This window comes from Lynx rufus, unplaced genomic scaffold (genome assembly GCF_022079265.1).
Source record: "Lynx rufus isolate CCGP_SWC_20201006 ecotype Redwood Valley unplaced genomic scaffold, mLynRuf1.p SCAF_36, whole genome shotgun sequence".
Taxonomy (NCBI): Eukaryota; Metazoa; Chordata; class Mammalia; order Carnivora; family Felidae; genus Lynx; species Lynx rufus.
The window spans coordinates 2634610-2652831 of record NW_025814852.1 but is presented as its reverse complement, the minus strand read 5'-3'; the positions used below and the strand labels follow the sequence as shown (position 1 = coordinate 2652831).

At 60.4% G+C, this 18222-nt stretch overlaps 1 protein-coding gene across 5 annotated transcripts in view; it reads left to right on the top strand.

Moving 5' to 3' along the window:
* The window catches only part of VAV2 (vav guanine nucleotide exchange factor 2), a 164295-nt gene that overhangs the window by 69593 nt on the left and 76480 nt on the right, over positions 1–18222 (top strand). For all 5 annotated transcript variants that reach the window (XM_047093802.1, XM_047093803.1, XM_047093801.1 and 2 more), the window contains exon 3: positions 15931–15989. In XM_047093802.1, the coding sequence (XP_046949758.1) occupies positions 15931–15989 (59 nt within the window). The remainder of the gene's footprint in view (positions 1–15930; positions 15990–18222) is intronic.

The following is an 18222-nucleotide window of genomic DNA, read 5'->3' as shown; positions in this document are numbered from 1 at the left end:
GGGTCATGGTGATGTGCTGTCCCGTCCGTTCCTGGGCAGCGCTCTCCTGGTCTGTCTGGGCCTCGGCCGTCACCTCTTTGGGACCCCTGCCTCGGTGGCTGACTGCCCTCTGCCGCTGGGGGGGGTCCCCAGGGCCCCCGAGTGTCGCCTTGTGGCGTCCTCTCCCTGAACATTTAGGAGCCCATCCTCTGTGAGGGGCCGAGCGTCCTCAATCCTGGCACTGGGGCCTGTGACTGTCAGCCTCGGATCGGCGCCCGGGTCTGGTGTGACCAGTCACCACAGCTGGGGGCTTGCAACAGAAATTGCTTCTCCCCAGTTCTAGGGCTGGGAGTCCCCCCCGCCCACCGGAGGTCACAGGACCGCTCCCTCTGGAGGCTCCTGGCGGGGGGGGGGGGGGTGGGGGGGGTGGGGGGGGTGGGGATTCTGCCTGCCCCTCCCGGCTCCCGGCCGCTCTCGGCACTCCGGGCTGCGTCTGCTCCCTCCCTCCCTCGTCTCTGCCTCTCCTCTTCTCCCTGTGACTCTTGTGTCCTTTCTCATAAGGACACCAGTCACGTTGGATGAAGGGCTCACCCTACTCCAGAATGACTTCATCCTGATTATGCCCGCAATAGTCCTTTTCCCAAATAAGGCCACTGCTTGGGTCGGGGAAGGACGTGAGTTTTGGGGACCCTCGAACCCCGTGTAAGGCCTTCGTTGGCTGCAGTGGCAGTACACTCGGGTGACCCGTCTTTTGTGTCAGGCACTGACAGGCTGCCCCTCGGGGGGCCTGAAGACGGAGCGGACGGGGTGCTTGGGCTTGGGGAGCCCGCACTCTTGGGCTGAGCGGGGGTGCAGGATGCATGGGCTGTCCTCGTGGCGGGGTGCCCCAGGAGGGCCTCGCCCTGGGTGTCTCTTCCATGCCACATCCTGTTCCTCCCTCGTGACCTTTCTTGCCTTCCCGTGACCTCCAAGGTGAAGTCCAGGCCCCTTAGCTGGTCGTGTGCAATCCAAGCCCGGCCCCATCCACCCGCACCCCTACCCACCCTCTGGTCTTAGGGAGGTCGTCTGAGGACGGCCGGGTCTCTTTCCTGCCTTCTCCCTCCCCCGTGCTCCCAGCTGTGGGTCCTGCGGGGCCCCTCGTCTCCACTGGAGCCTCTTGGGAACTTGTTGAAGGAGAATCTCGAGCCTTAAAGGCCCGAGCCGTGGCGTGGACCCATGGAGCTGGTTCAGAGAACTGCGTCCCCCGGCTGCGTTCCCCAGGGCCGCTGCGTTGCGGGTTGTGCTCGTGAGACCCAGAACGCACTTTCAGGGGTCTTTTCGTGAGTCTGCCCGGCTGTCGGCAGGCAAGGGCTTGGTCCCACGAGGGCTCTGTCCCACCGTGTTCCGGAGCCCACGTCTTGGTGGTGCTTTGACGGACGTGATTCTTCCAGCTGCGTCAAGGACGGGAGAAGCCGGGCTGCCTGGCTCAGTCACTCTGGGCCGTGGGCCTGGATAGGCTGCTGGCCCTCTCTGGGCTGCTTGGTGACCAGGGTGAACCTCCTCTGCCCGGGATCCCGTCAGGTCCCCACACTACATCTCGTCATCATGTCCCCTGGGGCGCCTCCGGGCTGTGACAGGTGGAAACCCCCATTTTTAACTTAATTATTTTTATTTTTATTTTTTTATGTTGTATTTTATATTTGAGAGAGGGAGAGTGACAGAGCATGAGCAGGGGAGGCACAGAGAGAGAGAGGGAGACACCGAATCCAAAGCAGGCTCCAGGCTCTGAGCTGTCAGCACAGAGCCCAGTGCAGGGCTCGAACTCGTGAACCGCGAGATCGTGACCTGAGCTGAAGTCAGACAATTAACTGACTGAGCCACCCAGGCGCCCCTAAATTTTTTTTGTTTTATCCCTCTTTTTAATCTTAAAGACGAGACTCCTGCTGGAAAGGTCTCCTCGTGGTTGGTGCCCAGTGAGGGGCAGAGGTGCCCAGAGCCCACGTGGGGCAGCAGGTGGGTCTGTCCCCTGCCATCCTCCCCGGGCCACATCACCCTGCTTTCTCCTCCGCCTCGGACTGGCCCGCTTCTTATGTGTGCTCTCCCCTGTGGTCACAGAGAATCTGTTCTGGGCGAAAGGCACGTTTGAACCCTACCCTTAGGTAGGAGAAACTCCAGGGGGCGACTGGGGCGGGAAGTCCCTCGATGGGCCAGGATTAAGCCGAACTCCTTTTCTCGGAAGCAGTCTGGAGCTTTGTCTGTGGCTGTTTTCCATCTGTTTCTGGAAACACAGTGCACAAAAGGAAAAATCTCTTTAGACTTTTTCCTGGTGAGGGCTAGCATCGCACAAATCGGGTGTCTGGGCCCGGCGCAGTCGTATTCTTGGGCCGATACGGCTTTAGAAAGGAGAGGGTGCCGTGCAGGGCCAGGTGCTGAGGGCACGGCAGGGCCCTGGGGCCACCCCCGAGGCCACGCTGTGGGAAGGTTGCCCTCATTTATGATGAGTCCACTGTGCATGTGCTGGCACTCACCAGCCCGTCACCCAGCTGACCCCGTTCATCCCTCAGGTTGACCTCCTCCAGGGAGCCTTCCCTGATGCCCCCCTCAGTTAGGCCCTCCGCCCCACCCGCTCATCCGTCCTTTGCTCTAAAGCGTCGAGGACACAGCGGGTCCTGTGAGCTCCAGGAAGCCGCGTCTGGCCTCTCCTCCGCAGGGCTCAGTACCTAGATGCTCACTGAATGCCACTGAACACACAGGTGAGCAAATGGGAACCGTCCTCAGGGTACTCGTCCCCACGTTACAGGTCAGGGCCCGGGTCCCCAAGGGTTTTAGGGCGCTGCCGAGATCTCGGGGACAGTCTGCAGCTGGGTGCCGAGCCGGGGTTAGTGATGCCAAGCTGGCTCTCTGCACCCCCTGGAAGGCGGTGCCACGGGGTGCCCTGGGATGGGGCGGGCGGGCACCTGGCTCCGAGACGGGGGAGACCCCCCCACCTCAATCCTCATGATGCGAGCGGAGCAAGGTGCGTGGTCCCCGCCCAGACGTCGGCTGCCCTGCCGGCCCTTCCCCATCCGCCCCGCCTCCAGGGCCGCTGGCCCAGGTGCGGACTCCTGCCACGGGCGGTGAGAAGTCCCCCGAGGTGTGGCTTCCTGGGGATTGTACCGGGACCGGTGGGGGGCAGGGGCCGCCTCTCCAGGGTCGCGTCCGTCCACGGGGGCTGTTGCCGTAACAGACACCACAGACCAGGCGGCTGCAGCAGCGGGCATGTATCTCCCACGTGTCTGGAGGCCTGACGCCTGATCAGGAAGGTGCCGGCACGGCCGGGTTCCCGTGAGGGCCTCTTCCTGGTTGGCGGGTGGGGGCCTTCTCCCTGCAAGCTCACAGGCAGGGACAGAGAGATCGTGCCTCCGTGTCACTTCCAGCAGGGACACCGACCCCGCCCTTGGGGGCCCCACCCCTGTCCCTCCCGCTCACCCCCAAATACGCCACCTCCTAAGACCCTCCCCCTGGGGTTAGGGCTTCAACGTAGGAATTTGGGGGAACACGTTGAGTTCATAGCAAAGGTTGGCCTCTGTGTAGTGACAGCCACAGAGGGCTTGGTGGCGGAAGTGGCTTGGCACCACAGGAGGGGCCGGATGACAGTGAGGTCAGGGTGAAGCCACAGGCTGTGGATTCATGTGGTCTCCTCACCACGTGGGGCTCTGTGGCCCCCACTTCCCAGGTGGGGAGACCGACTCCGTTCCGTCCCGTGGCCGGGGATGGCAGAACTCTTTCTGATGCTCAGTCCCCGCAGATCTTTCCGGAAACACCCACAGCGTGTCACAGCTGTGAAAATGCCCAATTTGCAGCTTGTCCTGTCGCGTCCGTGGCCGCTGCGGTGCGGATGCTGTTCCTGATCCGGCCTGAGCCCCCTTCCCCGCCTTCCGAGCTCAGTGGAGATGCTCTCCCGCCTTCCCCGGGTGCCGCCGGGAGCGTCCTGACGCCCCGGGGCCGCGCCCCCCTCTGCCGTCAGCCCGCGGGGTGCAGGGTGCTGGAGGTGCTCCCAGGCGCTCCGGCCCAGCCCCGGAGGAAGCGAGCTGGCAGAGACAGTCCCCTTACTCGGTGCGCTGAGGTCATACTCGCGCTTAGTGACTGAGTTAACCAAGTCGTCGCTCTAGAGATACGTGTGTACGTTGAAAAATTATCGCCACGGTGCGAGAGGTACGGGTTTTGTTCCCCTTTCCGTTACGATGGCCGTTAATCAGGGAAGGCAGTGGCGCATTCTGAAGCCCGTCGGCCCCCTCCAGGCAATGGCTGCTGTCCCCTCTTCCCCGTTAACAAGCCGGGGTTGACGGACGGTGGGGGCCCAGACCGGAGTGGCTGAGCCAGAAGTGCTGCGGGAGGGGGTTCCGGGGTGAGGCTCAGACGGGAGGCTGAGGCTGTTCTTCTGGGTGCTTCCTTCTTAGGCGCAGTGAGCACAAGTCAGCCATCCAAGGTCTTGGCCACATCTGCCACTGTGGACAGGGGACCACTTTGGTCCTCTGGTTTTGACAAGGGGCACAGTAGCACTGACTGCCTTGGGTGGTTGAGGATTGAGTGAGGCAGCAGGGGAACTTCTGACTGAGCCCCGTGCTGGGCTCACGGTGGTCAGGGCTTAGGCTCCTGGTCAAGAATCAGTCTCACAAACGAGACTCGGGCTCAAAGTCAGGCTTCAGGTTCACGGTCAGGGCTCAGGCTCGCTTTAGCATCGGCTCATTCAGGCAGGTTCTGGGGAGCACTGTGTTCCAAGCACTGCTCCTGAACGATGGCGGAGTGGGATTGCCAGGTTGGCGAGTAAACGCTCGAGAATGCGGATGCCAGCCTGTGGGGGCCGTGGCTTGGCATCCCTTGGGGTTGTACCTGGAGGACTGTCCCCATCCCAGCCCCCAGCTGTCCCCAGGGCTGGTCGTGGGCACCCTGGGGAATCCATTCCTTGTGTCTGGCAGAACTGTAAATCCAAGGCGGGAGGCAGGTCACTGCTCGGTGAGAGAACGCGGAAGGTGCTCAGAAAGGGCCGAGTCGGAGAGACGGGTTCGTTCAGTCCTGGACCCGCCGCTATGGTTGTGTCGGGGCCTCAGTTTCCTCATCTGGGAAATGGGGAAGATGGCCCTGACCCCACACCACTGGGGTGGAGCCCGAGGTTGGACACGATCAGTGGAAGAGGCAGAGAGGCTGGCGTGGGCTGACGGGGCACAGGGACCCGCTCAGGCGCAGGCTGTGGAGACGCCTGCTCGCTGACCCTCGGCTCGCCGTCTCTGCTGCAAGGAAGAGGGCTAGGAAGCGTGTGGCCAGAGCCTTTCAGACAGGGCGAGGTTTCCACGCGGGGCTGGGGCTCCCTCCTGCCCCGCCCTGTGGTGTCTGTAATGCCGTTGGCATCCGAAGCCCTGGGCCGTGGGGATTTTTGCCCCTTCGGGCGGTGATTCACAGCACTGGGCAGCTGGTTCGTGGCCCCTCCTTGGATCAGAGGGGAGGTGTGGTGCCGCTGGTCTGTCTGAGGCGCCTCCTACGTTTTGACGCACCCTTGTCCCACCTCTTACCTGTCTGGCCAGGGAGAGGAGGCGGTCTGTGCTCTCCCGCGGCTGCAGTGGGCGCGCATTCACAGGTGACGGGTGGCCCACCCCGCCAGCTCCCGGAAGCCCCCGTCGTGGCTGGGGGTGGCTTGCTGGCCTCCGTGGAACTGCAGGGCCCCCCTTGATCCCGGCCGCCGCTGTCAGCCCACGTCCGGAGCCGTCCTTTCCGGGGCAGGGCTGGGCCAGAGAGTGGGGGCGGGGGGGGGGGGGACCCAGACGAGCCGAGTCTGTCTCAGGTCGCTGCTTGTCTGCCTCGAACCCCCGGGGCCTCAGTGACTCCTCCGTAAAGTTGGGGGGGGGGAGAGCAGAAGCGTCTCGTGGAGGGCTTGGGGGAATAAAATGAAACGGACCTGGTAGAGACCCAGATACGCAGCTCTAGTCGTTAACGGAGCCGTGTCAGGGAGGCCAAGAGCCTGGAGCCCCAGGGGGATCTCGTGAAAGTTCGTGGGGGGCCCTCGCAGATCACCTGCAACCTCCTGGCCGGGTTTAGGTTTCCCATTTGGGCCGGGTGGTCAGTGCGCTTTTTCCGCCGAGGATTTTGAGTTTCCCCGACTGGTTCCTGCAAATCTTCCTGGTCGGGCACAGCTGAAGTTCACGCCCTCTCCCAGCGCCGTGACCACAGAGCATTTGACCGATGTTACGGATCAGGGAGAGTAGACGGTCAGTGCTCAGAGGGACTCTGGAGACCTCGAGGTCTCAGTGTTTCCCCGGCTGGGCTCGGGTCTCTCCTTGCATTTGCCGGATCTGACAGGCAGAGCTGGCTCAGAGCACCGCCTGTCAGTAGAGAAGGCTTCAGAGGCCGCCTCTGGCTTGAGCAGGAGAGAGCGCTGCGTTTGATTAGTGACGTGTGGCAGGCATTCGCCGCCTCCTACGCATTGTGTTCCCCTTGTTCCGTAGATGGGGAAACTGAGGCTCAAACAGTCAGCGGCGGGTTTAGGACTCAACCCCCGCCTCTGGCGTTTTGTCCCGGTTCGTGGCTCTCTGCCCCGTACCCACGATTACAAGTTAACTACAGCAACTTCTCTGACTTGCCCGGCGCAAGTCGGCGCTCAGTGTGTGAGTCCCGTTCGCGTCATTCGTCCCTCGTGGCTATTCTGGCCGTCGGCTCCACAGAGTCCAGGATCAGGAGGGCCTCTGCCGCTTGCTTGTGAGGTCTCCATCCTCCAGTGAGCGCAGGACGTGCACTAGATTTGGGGGTTCGTTTCGAGTCGTGCGGAAGCCTCGGTTCGAGCCCAGGAAAGAGGAGAGGGCCGGGGCCGCAGTGTCCACAGAGTGCCTCCGTCCTGTCTCTTGCTTTGCTCCTAAAACTCGCTTTTGAGCTCCGACCCTCTTTCTAGCACGGCCAGACCCTCCTTCCGTGCGTTCCCCGCCCCCCCCCCGCCCGAAGTTGCCGCCTTTCACCGGCCTCCGTGAGTGGCGCTTTTCGTTCCGCCGCTTGGGCGTCTTGGGGCCTGCGGCCCGGCTCACCCCTGTCCCCTGCGCGCACTCGGCCCCTTGCAGGAAGGCTGTGTCTGCTGCCGGGCGGGACGCAGCGGCTGACAGGTGGCCGTGCTTCCCGTCTGTTTCGGTTTGTCTGGCTGTTCCGGGCGGGGGCGGGGGGGGGGTGTTGCAAAGCCTGACTACGGGGTTTGTGATGAATCACACCCCAGCGGCCGCTCCTCATCCCGAAGGCAGCAGCGCTGGGTTTGTTCTGACCTTGCTGTCCCTGTGAACACAGAAAAAACCAGAAGGGCGACGGCGGGGCCGAGCGGGCCGGCGGGGGGAGGGGGGACGCAATTCATGACGATTTGCTTCTGCAAATGCAGCAGCGTGAGCCGCAGATTTCCCAGGCAGATAGGGGAGTTTCCGGGGCAACGCGTTTAAATGAGGTTCGCAGTCTTGCCATTTGGCTCCGTTGAGCCGCGTGTGTGCGCGCGTGTCTGCGTGTGTTTCCAGATGTGTGGTAATGGCTGATAAGGAAGGTCTGCGGGCTCGAGCCCGGTCTGTGCGATTCCTGCTTATTGACTCCTAATGACAGCAAGTGCCTTGGGGCCAGGAAGCCCTCCTGACCAGTACGGGCTTTGCGAGCAAGCTGGGTGTGACGGGCACAGACGTCTGCCAGCTCTCGCCCACCTCGTCGTCGGCACGAAGCCCCGGGTCCCTCTTAAAGGCCAGCTCGCATCCGTCTTTGCTGTCCTTCTGGATCCTTCCTGCCCGTGCTCCTTCATCCAGGACCTCGGGGAACCTAGGTGGCCTTGCTGGGTGCCACCTCGCAGTGCCAGCCGAATGCCAGCCGTGACACGGTCCCCGTACTGTGGTCCCTGAGCGTCCCGTTCGTATCGCCTTCCCGTGGCAGTGATGCGTCTGTTCTCCTGTTTCGTGGCGTAGGCGTTTTGTCAGCTCTGCAAACTACTTTTTTATGGTACGTGTTAGCATGTCAGCCTTTATTCCGAGGGGTATTGATTCTTCCGCTTGCAGAGAAATAGCGTTTCCACATAGAGAGCTCATACCCTGGAGGACTTCTGTCTTTTACATTCGGGATCATAGAAGACTTTAAAGCAGAAAACAAACACGGAAAACCTTGGCTCACGTTTCGAGTCCCAGTGGAAAAGGGAGGTGTGGTGGAGGCTCGCCCGGGAGGCAGCAAACCTTCAGGGAAGTTCCGGGTGGGCAGAGCGTGTTCACACGTGCGTGTGTGTGCGTGTGTGTGTGTCTGTGTGGTCTCTGCCCCAGGAAGACCTTCAGGGACCCGGCTGATAGAGGCCTCACCACCTTTAATGTGGGCACTGTGAGGTTGCCCAGAGGCGGGAGGTTTCGTGAGCCAGGCCCGCAAGCGGCCCCCTTGACGTCTGCTCCCATCCACCGCCCTCGGGAACCGCAGGAGAGGCTGGCAAGTGTCCAGCCAGGCCCCAAAGGAGGGGTACGAGGTCTTGTGCCCAGCTGCAGGCTCCGGCGGGGTGGTGGGGACAGCAGGTAGAGGCACAGGTTTGGGTCACGTGGATGTAGGTTTGGTTTCTGAATCGGCCACTTAGTGCTGGGTGACCTGGGACAAGATCCTTATTCAGTCCAGTCCCCAGGGTCTGTCTCTAATAATGGGGAGTTGGGGGAAGGGAAGAACACATATGGGAATGATGTTTGTGTCGTGCGTATCTTAGTGCACGGTATATGCTAAGTGCTCGAGAAATGGTAGCTCGTGTTCTGACATTTAAGAGGTGGGAATAGGGAGGCAGGTTCTCTTTGGGTCCTTTGCTGCTGATCCTGTCTGTCCATCTACCCGTCTGTCCACCCACCCATCCATCCATCCATCCATCCATCCACGTACCCAGTTTATCCTCATCCACCCATCCATCCCCAGACCCATCCATCTACCCATCCACCCATCCATGCACCCATCCATTCATTCACACACCCATCCATTCACCCATGCACCCATCCATTCATCTACACACCCATCCATTCACCCATGCACCCATCCATTCATTCACACACCCATCCATTCATCTACACACCCATCCATTCACCCATGCACCCATCCATCTACCCTCAGACCCATCCATTCATCTACACACCCATCCGTCTATCCACACACCCACACATCTACCCATCTACCCATCCACCCATCCATTCACCCATGCACCCATCCATTCATTCACACACCCATCCATTCATCTATACACCCATCCATTCACCCATGCACCCATCCATCTATCCACACATCCACACATCTACCCATCCATTCCCCCACACACCCATCCATACATGTGTGCGCCCATCCATTTATCCCCACACCCATATCCCCAGACATCCTTAGAGCATTCTAAGGTCATTCTGTGTCTCAAGCCCGTCATATAAACTCAGTAGTGGGCTGCAGTTTTTCTCACCCATGAAGTGAAGAAGCAATTCAGAGCCTGGTTTTGAAGGTCAGATGTGATGTTAGCCCCAAAAGAGCTTGGAAAGAGCTTCATGAGGCACATGAGCTGTGTCAGGTGCCCAGAAGGCCTGAAGAGAGCTGGAGTAGCCGTGGGCATCCTCAGCAGAGGGCATAGCCTGCCAGGTTGTGTTCCTGTGCACCCTTGGAACCATGGTCTCTGCCACCTGTAGGGAAAGGGGAGAGTGTGGAGGTTGAAAGACATTTTGTTGCAGACCCTCCCCCTCAAAGGTTCAGTGGGGTGGGTAATAGGAGTGTCTCTCTCAGCCACTGTTGACCAGCTGTGTAAGCTTGAACAAGTTCCCTGGTTTGGGGCCTTGGTTTCCTGTCTGTGAAATGGGCAAGCAATCAGTCCAGTCTAGTGTCTCTCATGGGAGGAGCTGTCCTGGGGCTCAGAAGTTTCATGAAATGCCCTGAGCTATGTCAGCACAGTCCTGTGCCCCAGGGCAGGCTCTCAGCTGCAGGGCTGGGAAGGGGGTGCTGACCAGTGTTCCCTTCAGCACGACAGGGTACCTGTGGCCGCCTTGAGAATTTCCCCAGGTGGGACTTTAATGTGAACAAGGCAGTGTGGAATGTGAGAAAGAGCTGACTGCTCCGTCCTGCTCCCCCTTCTCCTGGCCTCTGTCCGAAGTGAATTTGAGGCCTTGGGTGGGCAAGAACCCAGGAGATCCTCCTGAGAAGTAGGGCCCCTACTGAGCCACCCACAAGGACTGCAGGAAAGCCTCTGGTTTCTCTGGGGTTATAGGTGGTGGGTGTACTCTGTGAAGACACTGGGGATTACATCATTGAGAAAAGCCAGCTTGGCTCCAGCTCTCAAGGAGCTCACAGACCAGAGTGGTGTGGAAACCCCTCTCTGGGGCTGCAGGAGTCTTATGAGCCTTCCGCTGTCATGTGGTGATTCACTTTTTCCTTCTGTTGTTCCTTCCTTCCTTCCTTCCTTCCTTCCTTCCTTCCTTCCTTCCTTCTTTCCTTCCTTCCTCCCTCCCTCCCTCCCTCCCTCCCTCCCTCCCATCTGTCTTTCTTCTATAATACATTCGTCTATCCATGCATCCTCCCTTCTTTCCATCCATCTATCCATCCATCTGTCCGTCTGTCCATTCGTCCATTCATTCATCCATCCATCCATCCGTCTGTCCATCCATCCATCCATCATCCATCTGTCCATCCATCCATCCATTCGTCCATTCATCCATCCTCCCTCCCTCCCATCCTTCCTCCCTCCCTCCCTCCTTCCTTCCTCCCTCCCTCCCTCCCATCTGTCTGTCTTTCTTCTACAATACATTCATCTATCCATGCATCCTCCCTTCTTTCCATCCATCTATCCATCCATCTGTCCATTCGTCCATTCATTCATCCGTCCATCCATCCATCTGTCCATCCATCCATTCATCCATCCTTCCTCCCTCCCATCCTTCCTCCCTCCCATCCTTCCTCCCTCCCATCCTTCCTCCCTCCCTTCCTTCCTTCCTCCCTTCCTCCCTTCCTCCCTTCCTCCCTTCCTCCCTTCCTTCCCTCCCTCCCTCCCTTCTTTCCTTCCTTCCTTCCTTCCTTCCTTCCTTCCTTCCTTCCTTCCTTCCTTCCTTCTTTCCTTCCATGGACCCATGTATCCATCTAGGCACATCATCATTTGCCAGGTAACGTCTGTGTGCAGGTACTTGGAATATAAAGTTCAAAGGCGCATCTCCACATGCTGATACATTTCAGGGAGGTCCTGTGTCGAGTACTCCTTAGGTTCACAACAGTGAGGGTCCTGATCGGCTGCAGCTTGAGTGGACACCCTGCTGTTGTGCACTCTGGGTCGAGGGGGGGGGAGAGCGGTGTTTTTCGACCAGCTTGCAATAGCTGTGGTGTAGTGAGAGTAAACCCGGCCCGTACTTCCACCTTCAGGTCCAGAGTCAGAGCCTTTTGGTTTAAATAGCACGTTTTATTGACAGGACAATTCAGGGAGGGTCTGCACCCGGGGTGGGACACCAGCAGACCGTTGCTTTTAAATGCCATCTGCCCCCACGGTACTCTGTAGGCAAATATAAAGCTACAGCCAAGGAAGCAAACTGCACAATCTCGCTGTCACTGCCTAACGTGTTGTGCATTTCCGCCCGTCTCCTTTTAAGGAGTATATAATTCTAAAAAGTAGACTCTGTCGATTGTACATGTTTTACAACTTGTTTCTTTCACCGAAGGGACTCGTGAGTATGTTTTAGATCAACAAATTCCCTGCCGCGACATCAGTTTGCACGGCGGCTCAGAATCCCCCGTGCGGCCGTGTCTGGCTTCTTCTCTCCCCGAGCCTGGCGTTGGCCGGTCAGGCTGCAGGTGGGTTTTCGGAGCATTTGTACATTGCTGCAGGGGCACCTCTGGAACGAAACGGCTCCCCACATAAAAGAGCGGGGACTCGGAGCCCTCTTAATGACACCAGGGCAGCGCGGACGCGCTCCTCCTGGCCGGAGAGCTGGATGGTTTCCACCGCCCTTCTCGGAAGGATTTGCTGCAGGCCCAACCAGGTGCCCCTCGGGGACACGTCTTGCCGGCTGCCTGCCCACCTCTCCGTGCCTGAGCGAGATTATAAGCCGAAGCACAGAGGCTGGCCTGGGGTGCTGGTTCGGGGGTCCTCAGGGGCTAGCGGGACAAGCTTCGTCAGCCCGTTGCTTGGGGGGGAAGGTGGGGGACCCCCAGGGGCAGAGGTCCTGGGAGCCGCATTCTGGAACTCTAGGCTCGGCGAGGCCTGCCCTAGATCCCCCCCTTAGCTTCCCGGGGTCCAGACCACGTGTCCTTTCCCCAGAAGTCCCTCCTGCCCCCTCTGCTTGACTGTCCATTCCCTTCAGCGGCTCTGTGCTTCCCAGGCCGTCTGGAGATGGATACCCGGGTCACTCTCCTTGCCCTTCTGCAGACCTTGACCTAGTCTGTGGGGCTGCCTGTCGGACCCCGTCCCTGGGGCCGGGGTGCCCAACCTCGGCCCCGCATCTGGGCCGCCCGGGGCCCTAAACAGATTCCTGGGCCCCACTCTCTTCCGTTCCAGAGCCTCCGCAGGTGGGCCTGGGGTGCCGGGTCTGCGTTCCGGAACTCCGCCAGTGAGTGAGCAAGCTGATGGGCTGCTGGTGTCGGGGAACGTGTCCAGCCCGAGAGTGGAGCTGGTGGAGAGCGTGGGGTCAGAGCGGGCCGCGGCTGGGCGGGGACGGACCCAAGACCTCCACCCCGCGTGCACACCCCACACCTCCGCCCGGTGTGCCCTGGGCTGCCCCATCCACCCCCTGCCCCTTCCTTGGGCGTGCGTGTGGCTCCTCCCAGTGGGCCCGGGCCTCTGGGGACGCGTCCTTCTGCTGTGACCCCCTGCCCCGCCCTGGGCACACCTTCCTTGGCCCCAGTGAAGTGGTCGGTGATTGCCGAGCCCAAAGGCTTGAGCCAGTCGTGGACGGGGAGGAGGGGAAGCCGTTCCATTCATTAACAGAGGCAGGCGAGAAGTGGAGATAAAAGTTGGGAAAATGTCATCCTTTGACATTTACGTTTTCAGGAGAGCTGGAGGGGCCGTGGGCTGGGAGGTGTTTGATCATCGCCCAGCCCCTCCGTCCCGGGACGGGGCCGCCGGCCAGGGGCGCTGTGGGGCCCGCGCAGGCTCCTTGCTCCCCTACAGGGCGGTGCGTCCTGCGCCCTGTCTTTCCCCGGGGGGCTGCCGCCACCCCTCGTCTGACCCCACGACTGTCTCGGGAGGCCCCACGCCTGCTCCCGGCAGCCCCTGCCCTCGGTCACTGCAGTGGGGGGTCCCTGCGGTGGGCTCTCCCCCGCAAAGCACTCCTGTTTCTACCCAGATGCCAGCAGGGAGCACGCAGCCCTGGCAGACCCAGGACCAGGGCACCTCCGGGAGAGATGTTGACCCTGGCTCGACGGGAACCCAGAGCCGAGTCCCTCACAATTGCCGATGACAGATTCCAGCCTGGGGCAGAGTGTCTGCGGGCTCGGGGCGGAGAAGCCACTGTGTCTTCTGCTGGGACGGTGGGCGCGTGGACACGTCAGAGACCTGCTTTGGCTCGCTCCCCCGCGGCAGCCCCTCCGTGCCTGGGGCTCCCTCTGTATGGGGCAGAGGCTTTGTGCTAACCCCAGGTCAGGAGACAGGTTCCGTCTCCTGGGCCAGGGCTGACCGATGGCTGCCGAGCGTGGGATCTGCCAGGAGGACTCTGGCCCCTGTCCGGCCGGCTGGGGAGGAGTGCGGCAGGGGATTAACAACGTCAGCCGTGGAGGTGTGGGAGCGGGTGGCTTGTGCCCCCGAACCCTTCAAGCTCTGCCATTCGTTCCTAGCTTCTAGCAAATAACCGTAAGCACATAGCAATAATGCTTCACTCTTTGTTCTCCCTGAACGCCTGGAGCTCTCACGGGCTGACAGTAACAGCCAGAGCCAGGAGGCTCATTACTCGCGAAACACCCTTGGAGCACACGGGCGCGGGGCCGTGGCCGGGCCAGCCGAGTCCTCTCTGGGGAGGCACAGAAGGACCCCGACGTTCTGCAGCTTCCTGACTCCCACGGCCCGGCCCCTCAAGTGTGGCCACCTCCGGGAAGACCCCTCACAGCACTTACCTCGTCGGCCGAGGTCGCGGACTGAGCAAAGGGGCTTTCTGTACGGCTTGGGTTTTTCCCTCCCGTTCGGAAAATTGCGGCTAAAACAAGTCTGTGAAATGCGTCTCAGCTGGGGGCTTTAGGCAAGAGACCTTGCCTCAGTTTGCCAGGCTCCCAAATGTGCATAGCGGGCCTGGCCGGGTAGGGTGAGGATTCCCCGGGACGGTGCACGTAAAAGGCCCGATGGGCTCGCTTCCTGGGGCAGCCAGCAGCCGGCAGGGGTGTCCGTGGCTTTAGCCGGTGGTCATCGTGGGCCATGTTCATGGGCCCTGTCGCCAGACACACACAGACTGTACCCACGCGCACACATGCGCGCGCGCACACACACACACACACACACACACACACACACACACAGACACAGGCGGGCCCATGGACACTTACACAAGGAAGCCTCAAAGCCCAGGCTTGCGTCTGCTTCGTCAGCATGTGATGTCGGGCACAGCAGGTGCCCCGTGAATTCTGTAACGAATCGTGAGCAGCTCAATGCGTTTTATTTTACTTTATTTTATTTTATTTATTTTTAATTAACCAATTTATTTTTTTAACGTTCACTTATTTTTTGAGAGAGAGATACAGTGTGAGCAGGAGAGGGGCAGAGAGAGGGAGACACAGAATCCGAAGCAGGTTCCAGGCTCCGAGCCGTCCGCGCAGAGCCCGACGCGGGGCTCGAACTCACAAACCGTGAGATCACGACCTGAGCCGAAGTCGGACGCTCAACCGACTGAGCCACCCACGCGCCCCGTGTTTTTTTTTATTTATTTAAAAATATTTATTTATTTTTGACAGAGAGAGAGTGGGAGAGAGCGCACACAAACGGGAGGGGCAGAGAGAGGGAGACAGAGGATCCCAAGCAGCCTCTGTGCTGAGAACAGAGACCCTGACGCAGGGCTCGAACTCACAGACCACAAAATCACGACCTGAGCCGAAGTCAGATACCTAACTGACTGAGCCACCCAGGCGCCCCTCATGTGTTTTATACTCTGTCCTCTGGGGCGGCCACTCCCCTCTCTCTGCCTCAGTTTCCCCGTAACCCTCTGTGGAGCCTCATGCCTGCTTGCTGCCTGTTGGGTGTAACTGTGTTGGGGCTTCTGAGGCTGGGGGACAGGCGGGCCCCATGTGTCTGGAGGGGGCTGCCTGGGGCACAGGGCAGGACGGGTGTGGCCGGGGGCAGCCAAGAAGGAACAGCCACTGCTCATGGTTCAGCACTTGAGAACCTCTGCCCTGACAAGCACATTGGTCTGGGGAGATAGCGCTCGGATCCCCTCATGCGGGCTGAGCCTGGTTCCGTTCGCCCTGACCCTTTGAGGGGGCCAGGCATCAGTTTAGAAGGTCAAATGGAGGGAGGAGGGGCCAAAGGGGGGGGAGCACCACGTCAGCGCTGCGCCCCAAGCTGCCGTGTAACTTCGGGCAAGTCGCTTGACTTCTCTGGTCCTCTCCCAATCTCTGAACTGGGTCAGCACCTACTGGGAACATGCTGTGAATCATCCGGTAGCTTCCAGAACAGCAGCATGGGATGAGCACTTTGTAAGCGTGACGCCCGTTAGGACTGTCAGCGGCCCCGATGAGGTCAACCCCTGTGTGGGTGAGGACGCGGCCCTGCCTGGGGTTAATAGCTGGCGCCCGGAGGGCGGAACGGGTGAGCCCGGCCCCGCCCCTCCGCACGGCCCTCCGCGAACCTTGGTGCGCAACACGTTTTGTGCCATACGCAACATAGGTATCCAGCCCGCAAACGTTACACGGTGTGTGTGGGATTGTTCTTCCAAGACGAGATGTGCTTAGTGAACAACTCTCTGTGCACAATACCCTTCGTTGTGGTTCTGCGATGACTTTCTGGTTTCTCGTGGAATGACAGAAGCGTCTTTCTGGTCTCCCCAGGTCATCTCTGCCGTGTCCAGACTCTCCCTGCACCACGTGGCCCAGAACAAAGGAATCAGGTGAGCTCATCGGCGCTGACAAGTGCCGCCCTCTCGTCCTCCCTGCCACCCGCGTGCCTGGCCTCAGATATTAGAGTTTTCAGCAGATGTCCTCAGCCCGTGGCCTTATCATGAATTTTCAACGTGGTCTCGTGTCGCCTGTTGGCAACAGGAAGGGGCAGCGGCAGGGGTTGGGGGGGGCCCTCCGCTTCCCACCAGGGAGACCTTGCACGCGTGTTCGACTGACGGCTGCGAAATCCCTTTCGATATCGGTAATAAGATCAGCAGATTAATCCTTTCACAGATCATTGCCTACCTAAGCACACTCCCCACGCATCACAACCGGGGGGGCTCGGCCGTGAGGGTGGGGACCCGTCCCGAGGGGGGGCCTCGAGTCCCTGGGTTGGACTTCTCACTCCCGGTACCCCTGCGGTTTGGCCTCTGGTCCCCGACACGGGACCGGGCACGCAGGCAGCCGGGACAGGGGAGGGCAGCCCCAGTGAGATTCTGGCCCACAGGCGCGGGGTCAGGGAGACGTCTAAATGGGGACCAGGTTCCAGGTCGGGCGGGGACAAGCAGAGGACGTGCCCTTCCTCAGTGTCCCTGGAGGACATGGGCCCAAAGGGTGGGGATGAGAGGTTTGGGAACCCGAAACAGCCCCATCTGAGGGTGGAGTGCCGTGGGGTCACGGCCTGGGTGCCCGTGACATCGTGAGGGTGGTCTCTATGGGAGGGACTTCCCAGCAGCTGTGTGGCCTGAGTCTGGGGTCCCAGGACCAGGCCAGCCCAGCCGCCCCTCGGTGGGGCTGTTTGCACAGATTCAGAGAGTCACCGGGACAGATGCAAAGGTTAGGGTCCCCCCCCCCATCACTGGAACGTCATTTATTATATTGTCAGAGAGAGAGTCCTTTGAACTGGGGGTTTTTGTTTTTTGTTGTAAGTCAGAGACAGGATAGGCTCTTCAAAAATGTCTCTAGACTCTCCGCTGAATGCATACAGAAGGGCATTTATAACACGTTTAGGGTAACACCATAAGACAAGGCTCACACCCTGGGACACCAGTGACACCTGGACGCCCCTCCCCCCCAGCGTCACCCGCTGGTATTCAGGGTGGCTTCTGTGAGGTCTGCAGCAGGGACAGTTCAAAACCGCTAACGCAGAGTAAGTGTGGTATTTCTGGATAGGAAGGAGCACGTAGTTTTGGTGTTTTGGCTTTTTTCTGGAAACGATCGTCCGTCGGCTCTCCCGCTGGCGGCCCTCCCGCTAGCCTGAGCCGCTACCGGGCGTTGCTGTCCCACTTCCAGTGTGTTTCTCGCCTGGACGCGTGTCTGCGTGCCCACGTGGGCGCGAGTGAAGTCCGTGCAGCAGCACTTAGTCACGTCATTTGCTCGTTGACGGAAGGCTAGAGCCTGATCTCTTCTCTGTGTCCATTTCTCCCCGCGGCAGGCCTGGCACGGGGAGCCCGGTTACATCCGGGGGCACGCGGACCCGCCTGGCTTTGCCCTGGACGGGCCACCCTCCTGCCTTCCAGGCTCTCCGTGCCCGTGCCCCCAGAGCCCGAGGCCGAGTTAACCCTTCAGGGCACCGGGAGGAGGAGGAAGTGAGGGGGCGGGGGGAGGCATTTGCAGCGCAAGAAAGGTCCGGGCCTCCCCCGCCACCTCCGTGGACCGGCAGCCTCTGCAGAGAGAGCTCCCGCCTCTCGCCTTCGCGCCCTCCTGCCCTCGTGGCCCCGGGACGGTGGGGCTGCCTGGGCACAGCACGCCGAGTCCCCCGCACAGGCTGGGATTGCCACAGGTGACTGGGGATTCTGGGAACCACCAGTGCTCTGCACCTCCTGTGAATTTAGGAGCAATTTCACAGTGTTACTCATTTCCTGAGGTTTCGGCTTGGCCAGACCCTTTCCCTTTTTGAAAAGCCAGCCGCCAAGCCCGCAGCCCTGAAGAGCGTCTTCCCCGTTTGTTTCGTGGCTGGATAGGAGCCCAGCGAGCTCCTTTAGAAAAATGATCATTTTTACAGCCGTTGCACTTTGCATAATGAGCTGATTTTCCGTAAAAGCCCCGATTATACTTCTCAGAGGCTGATGAATAGGGGGCTTAATCTGAGGGCCCCACCCTGGGGCCGGCCGGAGGACCAGGAGTGAGGCTGGGGTGGGGTGGGGGTGGGGGCGCGTGGAGGGCCTTGTCACAGCCAGAGCTGGCCGTCCAGAGTGAGGAACGTCCCGTGGGGGGTCATCACCGGATGGCGGGCAGAGGAAA